Source organism: Curcuma longa, chromosome 1 (assembly GCF_044706935.1).
Source record: "Curcuma longa cultivar G26 ecotype Majalengka, Jawa Barat chromosome 1, ITB_CL_G26_1.1, whole genome shotgun sequence".
NCBI classification, from domain to species: Eukaryota; Viridiplantae; Streptophyta; class Magnoliopsida; order Zingiberales; family Zingiberaceae; genus Curcuma; species Curcuma longa.
In genome coordinates this window covers 22,257,555-22,272,682 of record NC_133861.1, presented here as the reverse complement: position 1 = coordinate 22,272,682, position 15,128 = coordinate 22,257,555, and the positions used below count along the sequence as shown (strand labels likewise).

At 37.6% G+C, this 15,128-nt stretch overlaps 2 protein-coding genes across 3 annotated transcripts; one reads left to right on the top strand and one right to left on the bottom strand.

Moving 5' to 3' along the window:
- Positions 1 to 394: 394 nt before the first annotated feature.
- On the bottom strand, positions 395 to 1,346 carry LOC141844319 (EH domain-containing protein 1-like). 2 transcript variants are annotated; one of them, XM_074732394.1, is made up of 6 exons: positions 1,268 to 1,346; positions 1,114 to 1,171; positions 979 to 1,031; positions 861 to 903; positions 715 to 779; positions 395 to 625 (listed from the first exon to the last, which is right to left on the bottom strand). In XM_074732394.1, the coding sequence occupies exons 1-6, from the start codon at positions 1,340 to 1,342 to the stop codon at positions 458 to 460; spliced, it is 462 nt and encodes a 153-aa protein (XP_074588495.1). In that variant the 5' UTR covers positions 1,343 to 1,346; the 3' UTR covers positions 395 to 457. The 2 variants fall into 2 exon arrangements, with proteins under 2 accessions (XP_074588495.1, XP_074588566.1); XM_074732465.1 differs by having other exon boundaries at positions 395 to 619.
- A 2,708-nt stretch (positions 1,347 to 4,054) lies between these two features.
- Positions 4,055 to 15,036, top strand: LOC141828071 (autophagy-related protein 18g-like). The gene is given in 10 exon segments (XM_074715431.1): positions 4,055 to 4,553; positions 5,573 to 6,034; positions 6,124 to 6,558; positions 6,697 to 6,942; positions 7,031 to 7,852; positions 7,941 to 8,113; positions 13,781 to 13,874; positions 13,877 to 13,892; positions 13,970 to 14,539; positions 14,629 to 15,036. Coding segments are annotated over 10 exon segments (2,994 nt in total). The 5' UTR covers positions 4,055 to 4,382; the 3' UTR covers positions 14,634 to 15,036.
- Positions 15,037 to 15,128: the final 92 nt, after the last annotated feature.

Genomic DNA, 15,128 nt, shown 5'->3' with positions numbered 1-15,128 from the left:
AGTTTTGGCTCGAGTTCGATTCGAAATAGGATTCGAGCTCGAGAATTATTCGAACCTTATCGAATTATTATTCGAACCTTATTCGAGTTCGATTCGAATTATTCAAACCTAAATTTAATTATATTCACACTAAAATTATGTGCAACACAATAAAAATAAAACCTAAACAACACAATAATTACATATTATAGACAAAATAAAAATATAAAACAGATGAAACTTAAATAACACAACATATATAAAATAAAAACATACAATACAATAATTATACAACATAGACAATAAAAATACACAACACAATAATTACAGTATACAAAAATCAAATTCGGATAAGACCTACAAAATAATCGGCGTATGAACACATTTTCAGACATGGTTACCATATGTCTGAAAATTTTGAACTCAAACCATATGAACACATTTCATTGTTTATTAATGCAATAATAACACCTGAGTATCAGGTCCCATTATGATCTTGCAACCATGTAGTTTTGCCTCCAGAGGAAGTGCCTTGTCTTTCCATCTTCTCCATGGAAGCTCCCATGTCATGAACAAACTTTAAGGACTCTGAGAGTCGATTTAGAAAGTTAAATAGCGCAATGACTTCATTTCTTTGCAGCTGCAGCTGAAAATCCAGAGATTGAGTTACATTATGAATGTATCCATATGATTGAAGAATTAGCATGAACAGAAGCAAACAGAGGGAAGAAGTACCTTCTTTGCTGATTTTGAACTGAACCATTGGAATGTTGATGGAGGACTTTGTGGCTCGGAGTTCACTAAGAAAGATTAACAATAAGTTCTTATCCAATATGAAAATACTTAAGTAGAAAATTTGGCATACATAAGAATTTCTATACCATCTAGCTCAGAATCAACTCTCTTTTGTGATTGTTTATTTCTCTATCAAATAAGAGAGAGTTAGAATAGTTAATGACTACTAAATTTAGTAGTTCAGAAAACCTTGGCCTGACTTACAGTGAGCAAAACATCCAAACCTTCCATCATTGGAGGATTCAATTTTTCCAAATCTACAAAAGGAGGGAATATAGTTTATTATTAATTCAAATTTCATATGAGATATGAAGCCGTATTTAAAAATTCACAGTTTACCTGCATGAGCAAGTGCATCTTGAGTGATTTCGCTTCCTGCTTGTGCTAAAGACACAAGCTGATAAAATAAAAAATAAGACAGCGACAGAATTATGCATTCTTATCAACATCAACGATATTGAAGCAAGGGAAAAAAAAAGATGTCACAAGAAACCTGCATGGCTGTAATGAACTCTCTAAATCCCAGAAAACCTTGGCACTTAGAGTCCGCAATTGCCCATACCTTCATTAAAGTTTGGTAGGAACATTGGTTACTGATTATATCTTCACAGGTTTGAAGAAAGAATATCGCTCATGCTATTGTATCAAAGCAGTCCATATATAGAAACTGAAAATAACTAGCAAGTACAAATAAATGAATTACAAAATAGTTGAATAATCAAACAACACGATCATAAAAGAGTAGCACCATTATCCCTAATTAGGAAACCTTCAAGTGAGCTTTAGATTAGTTGAGATCACAACCACTATAAAACACAGTAGCAGTAAGTTCTCCATCACAACAGGAACAAAATACTGAAATTTAGTTTCCTAACTTCAATAACTTTGAAATCGAGACAGCTATGAATTTTTCAATAACTTGATTATCATATTAGCAACCTTAATACCTGACCTCCACATTCTTTCAGGCACAATAAAATGGAAATATGATAATTCCAACTGAATTCTGGAGCAGCAGAATTCCACTTCGGCAGAAATCACAAGAGAAGCAAACAAAATAAGTAGAATGTGTTCATTAGAAAATCACAAGAACTAAAACTCAATCAAATAAAACAATGGTCTCAATAATTTATATAAATATTTTTTTCCCACACATCAATAGGATCAACTAATTGAGAACAGAAAAACTGAACATGACCATTGCTACAAGCCTGGAAAACCAATTCAAATGCTTACAGATCAGATCTCACTAACTACAAGCAGGGAAACGCTCGCGTTCCTCTAGCACTCAGTTAGGGTCGAAGCCGAAGGGCGGAAGCAGGGAGAGAGTCGGAGACACCGTCGTAGAAAAGGTAGACCTCGAGAGGGCGGCGTCCGATATCCGGAGAAAGAGGGAAGCGCTTGCGTTCCTCTAGTCTCACGCTCAGTTACAGGGTCGAAGGGCGCTCGGTCGAGGGTCGACGACGACGAGGGAACCCTATTTCGCTTCCGCCGTCACTGCTCGGTAGGGTTTGTGGCCGAAGGGTTGTGCAAAGGGTTAATAAGGATCGGGAATTTAGGGTTTGTAAATGGATATCAATGATCAATCTATTACCCGTTAACTCAATAAGTCTATCAACCCATTAAACTCATTTAATAATACTGCTATTAATTGATTTAAAATTTAAATCCAAAAGCTCGCGAGCGGCTCGCGAATACTCGAACACAATATTATAGATTCGAATTCGGCTCGAATAATTATTCGAACATGTTCGAGTTCGGCTCGAATTCGATAATTTCGAATACGAATCAAATATTATTCGAACTGGCTCGAAAAGCTCGCGAGCCGGCTCGATTCGTTTGCACCCCTAGACCCGCCTAATCGGCAATCCACAATCTATCTTAAGTTGGATTGAGTTAAAGATTTTATAACTTATCAAGTTGGTGGATCGACCCGTCCTGCTCTGTCATATACGAATTTCTAACGGGTTGACTCGCCCCATTATGGATTGGTCCATTATTAGAAGGAAATTATCTTTATAGAGCACAACATGTAAGTCTCGAATATGAGATTCTTGAGTTGGAAAGTCTTAACCGCTGCACCGTAACTTTAGGGGCACAAACTTTAGTTCTTTGACTCTATTCGAAAGGGCTTACTAGTTTGATGATTGATCATGAAACCTAATCCACAAAGTCAAGTGTCGTCGTCAATTCTCAAAATAAAGGCATTAGAAAGGGTTACAAGCACATTTAACACGTAAACCAAAATAAAATATGACAAAAGATCATACAAATAATTACATTCGTCGCACTCTTCGATGAAAAGAAAACAATACTAAGAAAAATAAATACATCGTATTCATCAATAACTGTGTATGAAAGCAATTAATAAGGCCACCCAAAGATCAAAGCCATCATTAGACCATCACCATCGATCGCAAGAGCTACTTAGAAAAGAAAGTTAAAATCGTCAAAAAAAAAAGGAAAAAAAAGGGAAAAAAAAGACTGATAGATTCTATAAAAAAATTTTATCGATCGAGTAAATTAAAAAGAATAGTGTAAATCACAAAGTATAAATGAATTCTTAAAGATGATCCACTGTCATAAATTTTTTAAATACTCTCATTATTTAAGAAATTCATCCCATCATTTACCATCGTATCGTATCGTGATCTCGAGATTATAAATAAATATAATTGCACCTTTATCAAAGATGCATGCGGGATCATTTACAAGCTTAATACTTTAGAGTGTCAAACTTGGACATTCTTTCCTTAAAACCTAATATGCCCCCAATTCCTTGACCCAATAGTTGACGCAACCCTAATAAAAGAACAATTAAATTTCTTATTATTATTATTTAATATCAAAATTTCTCTTTAAACTCTCACTTCTACAACACTCTAAATAATAATAATAATAATAATAATAATAATAATAATAATAATAAATAAGACGAGGAGATGAAATTAGAATTGCTTGACCCACAAGTCTACCGATTACCTGATTCAACGCGCTACCGGGATCGACGGAATTAATTTGAATTGCAAAAGGGATTTATAAGCGGAATCTACGGTTTATATTCCCGTTGCGTGAGCCCTTTAATAGAACACCCGTTGTAGTGTCCATGCAGCTTAATTTTGTTATCGTGCACCACTCCTTGATCTGGGCAGGACCGACCGGACATGTGAGCGAACGTGTGCCCATTATCGTGCACTGGCGGAGAAGAGGAACTGGTTTCCTATCATGATTTAGGGAAGGCAAACACGAAAGCAACAGCTAGGAAAGAGAGAGAGAGAGAGAGAGAGGTGAAGGGGAGAGGTGGAGAGAGAGAGAGAGAGGAGAGGGTTGAGTTGGGTTGAGTTGGTTTCGATTTGGTTTTGTTTGAGGGTGAGCTGGGGAGTCCCGGAGGAGGAGAGATAGGGAGGAGAATTATGGCGGTGAAGTCAAAGAGGAGGTGAAGAGGAAGAGGAAGAGGAAGAGAAAGGAGAAATTTTTGGGAGGGAAGAGGTGGGAGTGGTTTAGAGTCGGATGGTATTGACCATCGGCGGTGGGAATTGTCGATGGGCGGTGGGGCGGTGGGCGTGTGGTAGAGGGGAAAGAGGTGGAGGCGGGGGAGACAAGGGAGGATGACTCGGGGCAAAGGTAAAAACGGTCTGCTGCCGAGCTCGCTGCGGATCATCTCCTCGTGCCTGAAGACAGTGTCGTCGAACGCGGGGACGGTGGCGAGCAGCGTCCGATCCGCCGGGGCATCTGTTGCTGGGTCGATCGCGTCACCGACGGAGGATGAAAAGGATCAGGTTACTTTTTGTCACCAAAGAAGAAAAAAAAAATCGTCTTTTTTGCTTGCTGTTGGGAGAGAGATCTGTGTTTTCCAATTCGATTGGGTTCTGATGCGATTAGGTTGCGTTTGGTGGTTTATGTCTTTTTGGGGTGTTTTACTGTGGGAAAGGGCGTCGATAAATGGCAACTGCTCGATGGATACGTAGGGTTCTAGCTCTGAAGTTCCATGATTACCCAGTCATGTAGCTCACGCTGCTCAATTTCAACTGGTCGGAGAGTAGAACGCATTATACTCCATAGAGTTGGATTAAGAGGCACCAAAGGCTTCTAAAGAGCTTATCCTGTCAATTGAATGAAGCATGCAAATATTCACTAGGAAAAGTATTAGTTGTTCTGAACTATCTTATTTTGTCCATGAAATTAAACATTTGCATTATGTTTATTGTTGGCGGCCTTTCCAAATTGTTAAGACGTTATAGTTTGATGGTTTGCTTGTTTGAAGTCAATTCCTATTATAATAGAATTCCAATTTTAAATAAGAAAAAGAATTCCTAAGAATTTTAATTCCTGCAACTATAAGAAATATATTGGCAAAGTTGGATCCTTATCCAATTTAGGTCCTACTTGGGTTTGGAATGTTTATACCAACTTGGGAAATATGATCCTAATATCCTAAGGTTCAAATGTGGGCAACCATGCCCCCACATCGGAACTTAAGTTCAATCCCAACATTGAGCTTAAACTTTGATCATAGGAATTGGAATTATGATTCTTAAGAATTTTATTCTAAAATGGAATCAGTATACCTTTCTAGAATAATTTGGAAAATCATTTTTTCTACATGAAAATATTTGTGGAGGTGCATATTCTTATGGCACCATTGTTATGATTTGAATAAACACACTTCTCTTTTTGTATGGTGACTTTCCTCTCTTGCATGTTTTATATTTCTCTCAAGTGGTCCATGTAATTTTGTCTGTTGTTTTTCTAAGTCTAATAGACCAAAATTTTACTTCATTTTCTATTGGTCTTGCAGGTACTATGGGCTGGCTTTGATAAGCTGGAGCTTGGTCCATCTTCATTTAAGCATGTTCTACTTCTTGGTTATTCAAATGGGTTTCAAGTGCTTGATGTTGAGGATGCCGCTAGTGTCTGCGAACTGGTTTCTAAGCGTGATGGCCCAGTTACTTTTTTACAGATGCAGCCCACGCCAATCAGTTCTGAAGCTACCGAAGGGTTCAGGGCATCACATCCTATGCTCTTGGTTGTTGCTGGCGATGAGACTAATGGATCAGGTGTAGTCCAAGGTGGCCGTTTGAGTGCGTTGATCAGAGAGAATAGCAGTGAACCTCAGGCAGGAAGCTGTGTCTCTACTCCTACTGTTGTTCGGTTCTACTCACTCAAGTCTCACAGTTACATTCATGTTTTGAGATTCCGCTCTGCTGTATATATTGTTCGATGCAGTTCCCGAATAGTTGCTGTTGCGCTTGCAGCACAGGTAATAATGATAATTATTTTTTCTTGAATAATGAGGTATGTTGGGGTTCACTAGGAAATTTGTTTTGATTGATTAAATGTTTTTGGCAGATATACTGCTTTGATGCTGTTACTCTTGAAAACAAGTTCAGTGTTTTAACCTATCCATTACAAGGAGCAGTTGGTGTTAACATTGGTTGCGGTCCGATGGCTGTTGGTCCTAGGTGGTTAGCTTATGCTTCCAATAACCCTCTCATATCAAACACAGGTCGCCTTAGTCCACAAAATCTTACTCCCTCTCCAGGTGTAAGCCCATCAACTTCTCCCAGCAGTGGAAACCTAGTTGCCCGTTATGCTATGGAATCTAGTAAAACATTGGCTGCTGGAATTATCAATCTGGGAGATATGGGTTATAAAACTCTGTCTAAATATTGCCAAGAACTACGCCCTGATGGTTCTAACTCTCCTTTGTCGCCAAGTGCAGGCCGGAGATCTGGAAGGTTTCAAACTATGACACATCCAAGTGAGCCTGATAATGCAGGAATGGTATGTATATATTATCAGAGATATTCTTTTTCTTAATACTTTCATATTAATGCATACAGATATCTGTCACCAACTATTAGCTGATTTGAATGTGCATAAAGCTTTTGGGGGTGATTGATAATTGTTTGTCCTTTGCAGGTTGTCATTAAGGATTTTGTTTCCAAGGAAGTTATTTCTCAATTTAGGGCTCATAACAGTCCAATATCAGCTCTGTGTTTTGACCCTAGTGGTACCCTATTGGTCACAGCTTCAGTGCATGGGCACAATATAAATATTTTCCGAATTATGCCAACTCGTGTACAGAATAGTTCAAACCCAGCATGTTATGATTGGATGTCATCACATGTTCATCTTTACAAGCTATATCGTGGATTAACAGCAGCTGTATGAATCTGTATTTTTTGTTACCTTGATTATTGGGCATACAAAATGTTTTGTCTTATATTTATTGATTTTTTGCTTCTTTTAACAGGTCATACAAGATGTATCTTTTAGTCATTATAGCCAGTGGATTTCAGTTGTTTCATCTAGAGGCACTAGCCACATATATGCTCTATCACCTTTTGGCGGTGATGCTTGCCTTCAACCACAAACTATAAATGGTGAAGGCCCAATTCTTACTCCTAATCTAACATCACCCTGGTGGTCAGCTTCATGCTGCGTGATCCACCAGCAATTACACCCACCTCCATCTCCAATCACATACTCTGTAATTAGTAGAATTAAAAATTTTAATTCTGGATGGCTAAACACTGTAAGCAATGTTGCTGCTTCTGCTGTGGGAAAGGCTTCTGTACCATCAGGTGCAATTGCTGCGGTGTTCCATAATTCTCTATATCATGACTCTATACCAGGTACGGCCAAGGAAAATTTTTTGGAACATATCCTGGTGTATTCCCCATCTGGCCATGTCGTACAACATGAACTTCTTCCATCTTCGTTAGTGGAGTCTACTGATAGCAGCTTGAAAGCTGTACCTGCTCCTCTATTTCAAGTTCAAGATGAAGAATTACGTGTAAACTCTGAGCCAGTTCAATGGTGGGATGTTTGTAGAAGGTCAAATTGGCCAGAAAGAGAGGAAAATATTTCCCAAGTTATTTTGTACAGTCAGCAAAATAGTGAGAAAATCCTGGATCCTGGAGAGTCTGAAGATAATGAAACATCATATGCCATGTCTACTGCTAGTGGCGCATCTGGGGCAGAATCAGTTAGGAGTGAAAGATCCCACTGGTTCCTCTCAAATGCTGAAGTGCAGATTAACTCAGGAAAGATTCCAATATGGCAGAGATCAAAGGTACAGTTTTTCTGTTTCTGAGAAACACTGGAAAATCTAGATTCTTCAACTAGATGATAATTTGTACCTAACTCAATTTGCATTTTAGATTTGCTTTTGCATAATAACTCCATCGGAAGCTGGTGAAGTTTTTGCAACAGATCATACTGGTGGAGAGATTGCGATTGAGAAACTACATTTTGATGAGGTGGAAATGAGGCGAAAGGATTTGCTTCCTGTTTTTGAGCAATTTCGAGGCTTCCAATCACAAGGGTCTGACAGGTACTGTTTCACTAAATTGCTGCTGATAAGACTCTCCTATCCCTATAGGACAAGTACAATTGGTAGGTACTGTTTATTTTCTTTGGATGCTATAAAATGTGTAATTGAATAGTAGTAATCTGTAGGATCAATTTAATTTTCCCCAGTATATCCATTAAGGTATGTTAACTTGAGAGTGGAAGGGAAGGGGAATCAGGGTGAAGAAGGGAATTGGAGGAAAGGAAGGGAAGAGATGCTGGAAGAAAACATGTCTACTTGAGGGAAGAAAAAAGAATGAAAGTTGATCCATTCCTGTATTTACTTGGGTTGAAAGTGAAGGATGGAAATGAAATAGATTAAAATACTCATGAACTAGGACATGGTTACTTGTCTTGCATCTGCTTCCATAATCAGTCTTAACACAAATCTGGTTACAAATAAAAAAATTGGATGAACAAAAAATGATGGAGATGAATGATTACTTGAGCTTATAAGGATGAAGGAGAAAGATTACTAGGAGACCAGTAGATGATGGCAGATTCTCACAAAGGAGGAAAAAATGAATAGACTGCAATTTGTTGATTTGGAATTGACCTGTATATGTTCACAATTTGTTGGCCAAGTCAAGGATAGGTCCAACTTTTTCGTAGATGTTGCTCCATCTGTCTCTTCAGTTTGATTTTGCACGGAAGCAGTTGAGACAATAATTGGGGATCAAATGGGATCCACTCTGCCTTTTCATTCCATGTAAACTATGAAAGCTCGCACGTCGAGATCTAAAGTCAGTTGCATGGTACTGCATGAAACTTCGTCGCATTTGTTGGGAACTTGTTTTCGTCATGGCTGAGGTAGTTGATGATGATGACAAGAGATGAGTGATGACACCCTTTGAGACACATATGCATCACAGTGGAGAAAGAATTGACCAAACCTTCTCTTTCAATGGGAAGATAATCTGGAGAGTTGTTTGCCACTAAAGGTGGGGGAAGGGAAGCCCTTTTCTGCAATGATTCAATAGTATGATGTTCTTCCTATCTTAGCTTGGGCTTTAAGCCTTGGTCTGAATAAGAGCATCATTTTTTCTCACTAGTAGGTATTACAGAACCTTGATGGTTTCTGCAGCTTTTTCACTTTGTTCTACCATCTCATGTTTCAGGTGTCCAATAGCTGAGCTAGCCTCAAAAGAGTTTTTATTCGACTATAATAAGAACTGCCAATATTTTTTCTGTTATTTAATTCAAATATCATAAGAATTATATATTTTTGTCATCTAGTTTCTGTAACACAAAGGAAGACTGAGAGGCTTCTAGTTAAGCAGCAAGTTCAAAAGCTGCTTCTCTTTGAAAATTAACTGACTAAGGCAGCAGCCCAAATCTTTTTGTCTTCACCATCTGGATCTTCATTCAGTTTTTGTCCTCCGAGCAACCCTTGTGTGAATGTTCCATAAATATTTTCCTATGAATCTTCAGAAGTGTGGTATTAATTTCATTTATTTGAGCATCTTGGTATTCTCTCAAAAACGTCTATATAGCTCCTGATTTTCATATTCTAGGTGAGTTTTCATGAATTATATTTCTTTAATAACTGCAGTCTTACTTACCAAAATTATTCTTAAGGAATCAATCTCCTCTCATTTTGCCATTAATACCTTCATTGTTGATTCAGCTTCTTCATTGTTAAACCAAAAAAATGTTATCATGTGGTGATCTTGATTCAGAAATTCGAACTTCAAGCAGCTTCCAATTGACTCTCCTCGTGGGCCAATGCTCGGTTGGCACACCTTCAAATTTGTATGCAATCATTCAAGCTTCAACAGTTCTTCAATTTTTTGTGGTTCCAATAGACCTGTCTTTTCAGCATCGCCAATGTCTCTCTGTTGTTATACTTCCTACGCTTCTCTTCTTCAAAATGTGTCGTAAGGGAAAGCTAATTGTCTTCCTTTTCTTTTCCTCAAGTCTCAACCATCCTTTGTTATGCTTTACCTTCTTTTTGCTCTTCTTTCCTGCTCTTATGTTCGTGTGTGTTGTTGATGTGCCTCATTGACCTGCAAACCCTATCTAGTGATTTTCTTTTTCATTTCTTTAGTTTATTGTGTATCGTTGATGCACCTAGCAGAAAAGTTCACGCAAGAGCTTTATCGCCTAGGATCCCATTCTATTCTATCTTCTTCATGTGTTGCATGTGTAGCCCCAGCGGAGACCTTAAAAGAGAAGTTACCTTATTCTCATTTTGCTCAAGTCTAGCAGAAGGTCCAGCTGTGTGTGGCGTCTAGGAACTAGTGGCGACTTGAGTGAAGGAGATATCCTGTTCCCATCTTGCTAGAGTCTAGCAAAGGGTCGTACTATTCTTTCCATCAAAATCCATCTTTCCTTTAGGACCCTCTAGAGGGTTTATTTTCCCTCAGTTATTTTGTGCAGATGTAATTGCCACTTTAGGGGGAAGAGTACTCTAGAGATTAGTTTCTAAGGCCTCTTCTAATTTTTTTTTTCCTTTCCTTTTCCTTTCTTTATTGATGCTGATTTTAGGTTAAAGACATGCCAGTCTGAGTACAAGGGGATCATCATTTATATGCTCCATCAACTATCTCTAAAGCTTTGTTGATTTTGGTCAAAAGGAACTCCCCATTGACTATATAAGTTTTGTATGTGCTTTGCCTACATGTGAATAGCATGTCTTATTTCATTATTGGCATGTCTAATTTTTGTTTGCACGTGCAAGTTTCTCTAGTTCATGTGATAAAGCTAGACATAGATGGTTTTATACTCTATCTTGAGAGGGAGGGGAAAAGGAGTGTTAGAGGTATTAATTAGTATTAATAGGATTATTTGTGTATCGAGTTTGGTGCCACATTAGTGTTTTAGATTTACGGTCATCTATAGACCATATATGCTCATGTAATGGTTATGCCATTAACGTAAGCAATACAATATTCTCTTTCCTATCTATAAGGTGGATACTGGATATGCCATTAACATAAGCAATATAATATTCTCTTTCCTAATTTCTTTATGGTGGATGCTGGATCAATCTACTAGTGAGTTCGGTTGACGTATAGCAAGGGTTACAAGTGTGAGGTGTTTTCTCTGAAATAAAAATTATGACAGAACATTGGGACTTGATTTAAACCATGACAGAATCACACTTTTGAAATGTGGTATGTCACCAGTTACATTTTGTGGGAAAAGAAGATTCAAGTTCAAAACTTCAAATAGTTATGTTGGTATGTTATAAATCCAATTATTTATCATATTGTTTCCTCTGATGCATTGGAGGAACATATTCTTTTGCTACAAGATCAATAAGTCATCTCTATATTTGTTTTCATTTCAATTGGCATTGGTGTTATTTTACTTTCTTAAAGCATCCCCAAGCATGAATGTATCTTAATTGTGTTTCATCTCAGATTGATTTTCTTTCTTGGCTGATGTAATATGCAACAACAACAAGCAAGCCTTATCCCACTAGGTGTGGTTGGCTAGTCTGATGTAATATGCATACAAATAAAATAAGATATTGCCATGTTATGAAAAAATGACTTAAAAGACCACTTGTCCTGCAATCATTAACTAATTGATCTTCTTGTTTCAGCAGGAAAAAACAGAGTGACTTTATCTTATTTACCTTGGGATATTTTACCCACTCCAAACTCTGCAATGGACTTATTGTGGCCCATCACTTATTGCCTAACTTATGCTAGGGCTCAATGTTAATATCTGAAGTTGGTCCATTATAGCAGTATTGATTTGGCATGAAATTCCTGCAGCCTTTCTAACCTTGACAACCTGCTTGGCCCCTGGGATCACTGACAACCATTCTGGTTGAACCTACTGGGCTTAGAGCTTACTGTTGTTGAGTCATCTCATTAACACATTGATCTTCTTCTCAATTCCCAATGTCACACTTTAAAAGAGTTATTTCGTGACCAGATGAATACTTACCACTTTTACAAGGACCTCGAGACTGCAAATTTATTATAAAATATTGCTAAACAAATATAGTTAATCAAGTTCTATTTTTAACAGCTAGCTAATGGTGGAAAGTGGGACTAGAGGGACATTTTATAATCTTGGCATATCCCATACGACTCCTTATTAAAGTTATCCTATTTAATCTATGCAGTACATTGAATGATTTAGTGTAAAATTAATATGATTATTAGAAATGATTTTTTTTGGATGTTTCAGTTGCTCTAGTTCACTTCTCTTTAATCAGCTCCTTTTTCTTTTTTTTTTTTTTGCAGTTGGTAGTCCTATATTTCTTTTTTTTTAAAATGTCTACATTTAATTTGGTGCTCACGAGTGACAAATAATGTGAGTCATCTAGCCACCTGAAAGCTGACATACATGGAAGTTGTGGCAGCGCTTAGTAAGATGATAGAGACTAGAGTTCTCGGATTCATTGTTTAATCCAATTTGTAGGATTCTTGATCCTGCCCCATAGCTTATTTTCTTAGGGTCATATTTAATCTTCTCCAGGTGCTAGTCAAGGGATGTTATTCATGTCTTCTTGACATGATAGAAGAATTGCTTGGTCTGCATCTTGAATAATAGTTGGCATATGTTGGAAGAGTTATAAGACTCTTTAGCAAAATTCTCTTTGTTTTTTAAACAGTTCTCGTTATTCTTGCGGGATTGCATAAGGTCACGAAATAGTATATTCAAGACTATATTGTTTGTTAGTTTCTCATTACCATTTTTTTAATAAATCTTTTCTGAGAGCAAAATTTCTGTCTTTGCTGAAATGATGTAGCCTCCTTTCTTTTAGTTTCACATGTGCCAGTGTTCTCCTGATATATGTATGATTTTTGGTGGGTGTTTTCATTTTCACAATTTAGCAAGAACTTAGGAATAAAGTCTGGATTGTGTTTTCTCTATTTGATTTTACCAGCTCTCCTGACAATAACAAACAATCTTTGCTTGTCATAATTGAAATATAAGATTTTTCTTAAACAAATCTGCTTGGTTTTTATGGTAACAGAGAGGAAGAAATTGATAAGCTCTGTCATTAATTTTCTTCAGGTGTAGACAATTTTGATTCCGCTTATTGAACTATGAAGAAGTTGCAATTTTTTGAGTTGTGTTTTAGGACAAGAAAGAGGTGGAAATCTAGCCTATGTTAACGAAAGAAGCTCACTAGCTAACAGATAAAATACAAGCTCAACACCACGTTTGTCTATGGTCTTGTTTAGTGTGTACACTTGAAGTCTTACAAGTATGTATGTTTTAATTGCACTGTTTGTATTTGAAGTTTTTCTTTTGGTGAAAATTTTGTGTTTCACATGTGCCTACTGTCGGAACTATTCTAAATTTATCTTTTATCAGTTTGGTATGAGCACTGTAATTTATTATGAAAATTACAACCTAAATTATTTATTTAAAATATTATGACTTGTTATACTCAAAAATAAGTTTTTCTTATTGATTTACGTTTGAGCTTGATGATGAACACAAGCATGCTCTCCAAGTTAGCTTGACAAGCTCTTATAAAAAAAAAATAGACCTGAATTATGAGCTTTGGTTGGATTCAGCTTTTCTCAAAACTTTTTATTTGGCAAGCTTGTATGTGGCTAAACTTGGCCAAATTTAGATCATTCACAGCGCTGCTGAAAAATTTATTTATAGTCATGAACACTAATTAATTGATTATGGCAGTTGCTAAATCTGTCTGATACGGTATGCTTTCTTGCAGAGTTGGTGGTATATATCGAACTTCATCATCAGTAGTTTCCCAAGGTAAATACGAGTTCAGCAGGAATACAGCCAATCATAGCTTTAAGACATCATCTCTCGGTCAGATTTTGGTAATAACTTTTCAATTTTATGAAGTTATGATAAGTAATTGGATCATCAGAAATTCATTGCGACCTGTATTTCCTAGGGACAAGACCGACAAGTGGTTTGCTTGATTTTGATGATACAGGAGGATCTGGCAAACCAGTTATTTTACCCTCAATGCAGAAGGCTATGCCGAGTGAATCAGGTCACGGTTCATCTTCAATTATCGGTAACGATGTTGCTGCATTCTCAGAAACTAAACCAACTACGGCGCCAATTAGGTGCTCCAAAGATTACATGCAACTGCAAGCAAACCACAGTCCAAGCTATTCTATCGTAGATGGCTGTATCGATAATGGGGTGCCAGCAAGATCAAATAGCGTGCCATGTAATGGTAGACTGGCCGACGATGATGGTGGTAAAGTTCCAGAGTCATACATCCCCAGCAACCGTGCGGATCATGCTGAACGCTCTGATTCCAACAATTCAGTTGAATTTGTCCAATATTTTGATGAGGGCTATTGTAAAGTATCAGAACTCGATGACTGCCGTGAGTTAACTGAAGCTGTTGATGCAGACAGCAACAGCAGCCACTGCGAGAGAGAAAAGCCTGAGGAAGATGGGGACAACAACGACGAAATGGTGGGAGGTGTATTCGCCTTCTGCGAAGAAGGTTTGATTATAGACACATCTGGTTCATAATTGCTGGGTTTACTCTTCTGTTCTCCGATCATGATAATTGTTTCTGGTGATACGGAACAGGTTAACGACGCATGGGACTTTCATCTCCTACGGTTCTGTTGTTGTCTTCATCACCTGTTTTAGAAGTAAAGTTCTATTCCGGGTGATGACTGATTCTATGTGAATGTGAATGTACTTACACTACAACTCTTCTCTTTCGATTCGATTTGATGTGGCGATCGAAGGTGAAACAATGTTAATACAAGTGAGCCCAGCCGATTGCGAAGTCTTTGAATTTTAGTGCAGTGGGGAGACTGAAGCTGAACATATTCAACCATCTTCCTTCCAGCATTACTCTGTATATTCTGTACATTTGGAGTTTAATTCATGTCGAAAGACTTGACTTGCTGCCCTTCCCAGAGATGATCTCTGGCTAGGTGTTTACATGTATAGAAGCGTTTACTACTACGAATGAGATGATTTATTGTTCGTCTGGCAGCGGTGTGATCGCGCTAAATTATGTCTACGGCATGTTACAGTCGCTCGAAATTAGATTGGTAAACTTGTGCTGTCGAATTGAA

Bases quoted from the DNA above. Each gene is read 5' to 3' on its own strand.
- LOC141844319 (XM_074732394.1), bottom strand. From the start codon at position 1,342: ATGAAGGTATGGGCAATTGCGGACTCTAAGTGCCAAGGTTTTCTGGGA. The intron at 780-860 runs GTATAGAAATTC...AATCTTTCTTAG, and splicing joins AGTTGATTCTGAGCTAGATG to TGAACTCCGAGCCACAAAGT. The intron at 626-714 runs GTACTTCTTCCC...CTGGATTTTCAG, and splicing joins GTTCAAAATCAGCAAAGAAG to CTGCAGCTGCAAAGAAATGA.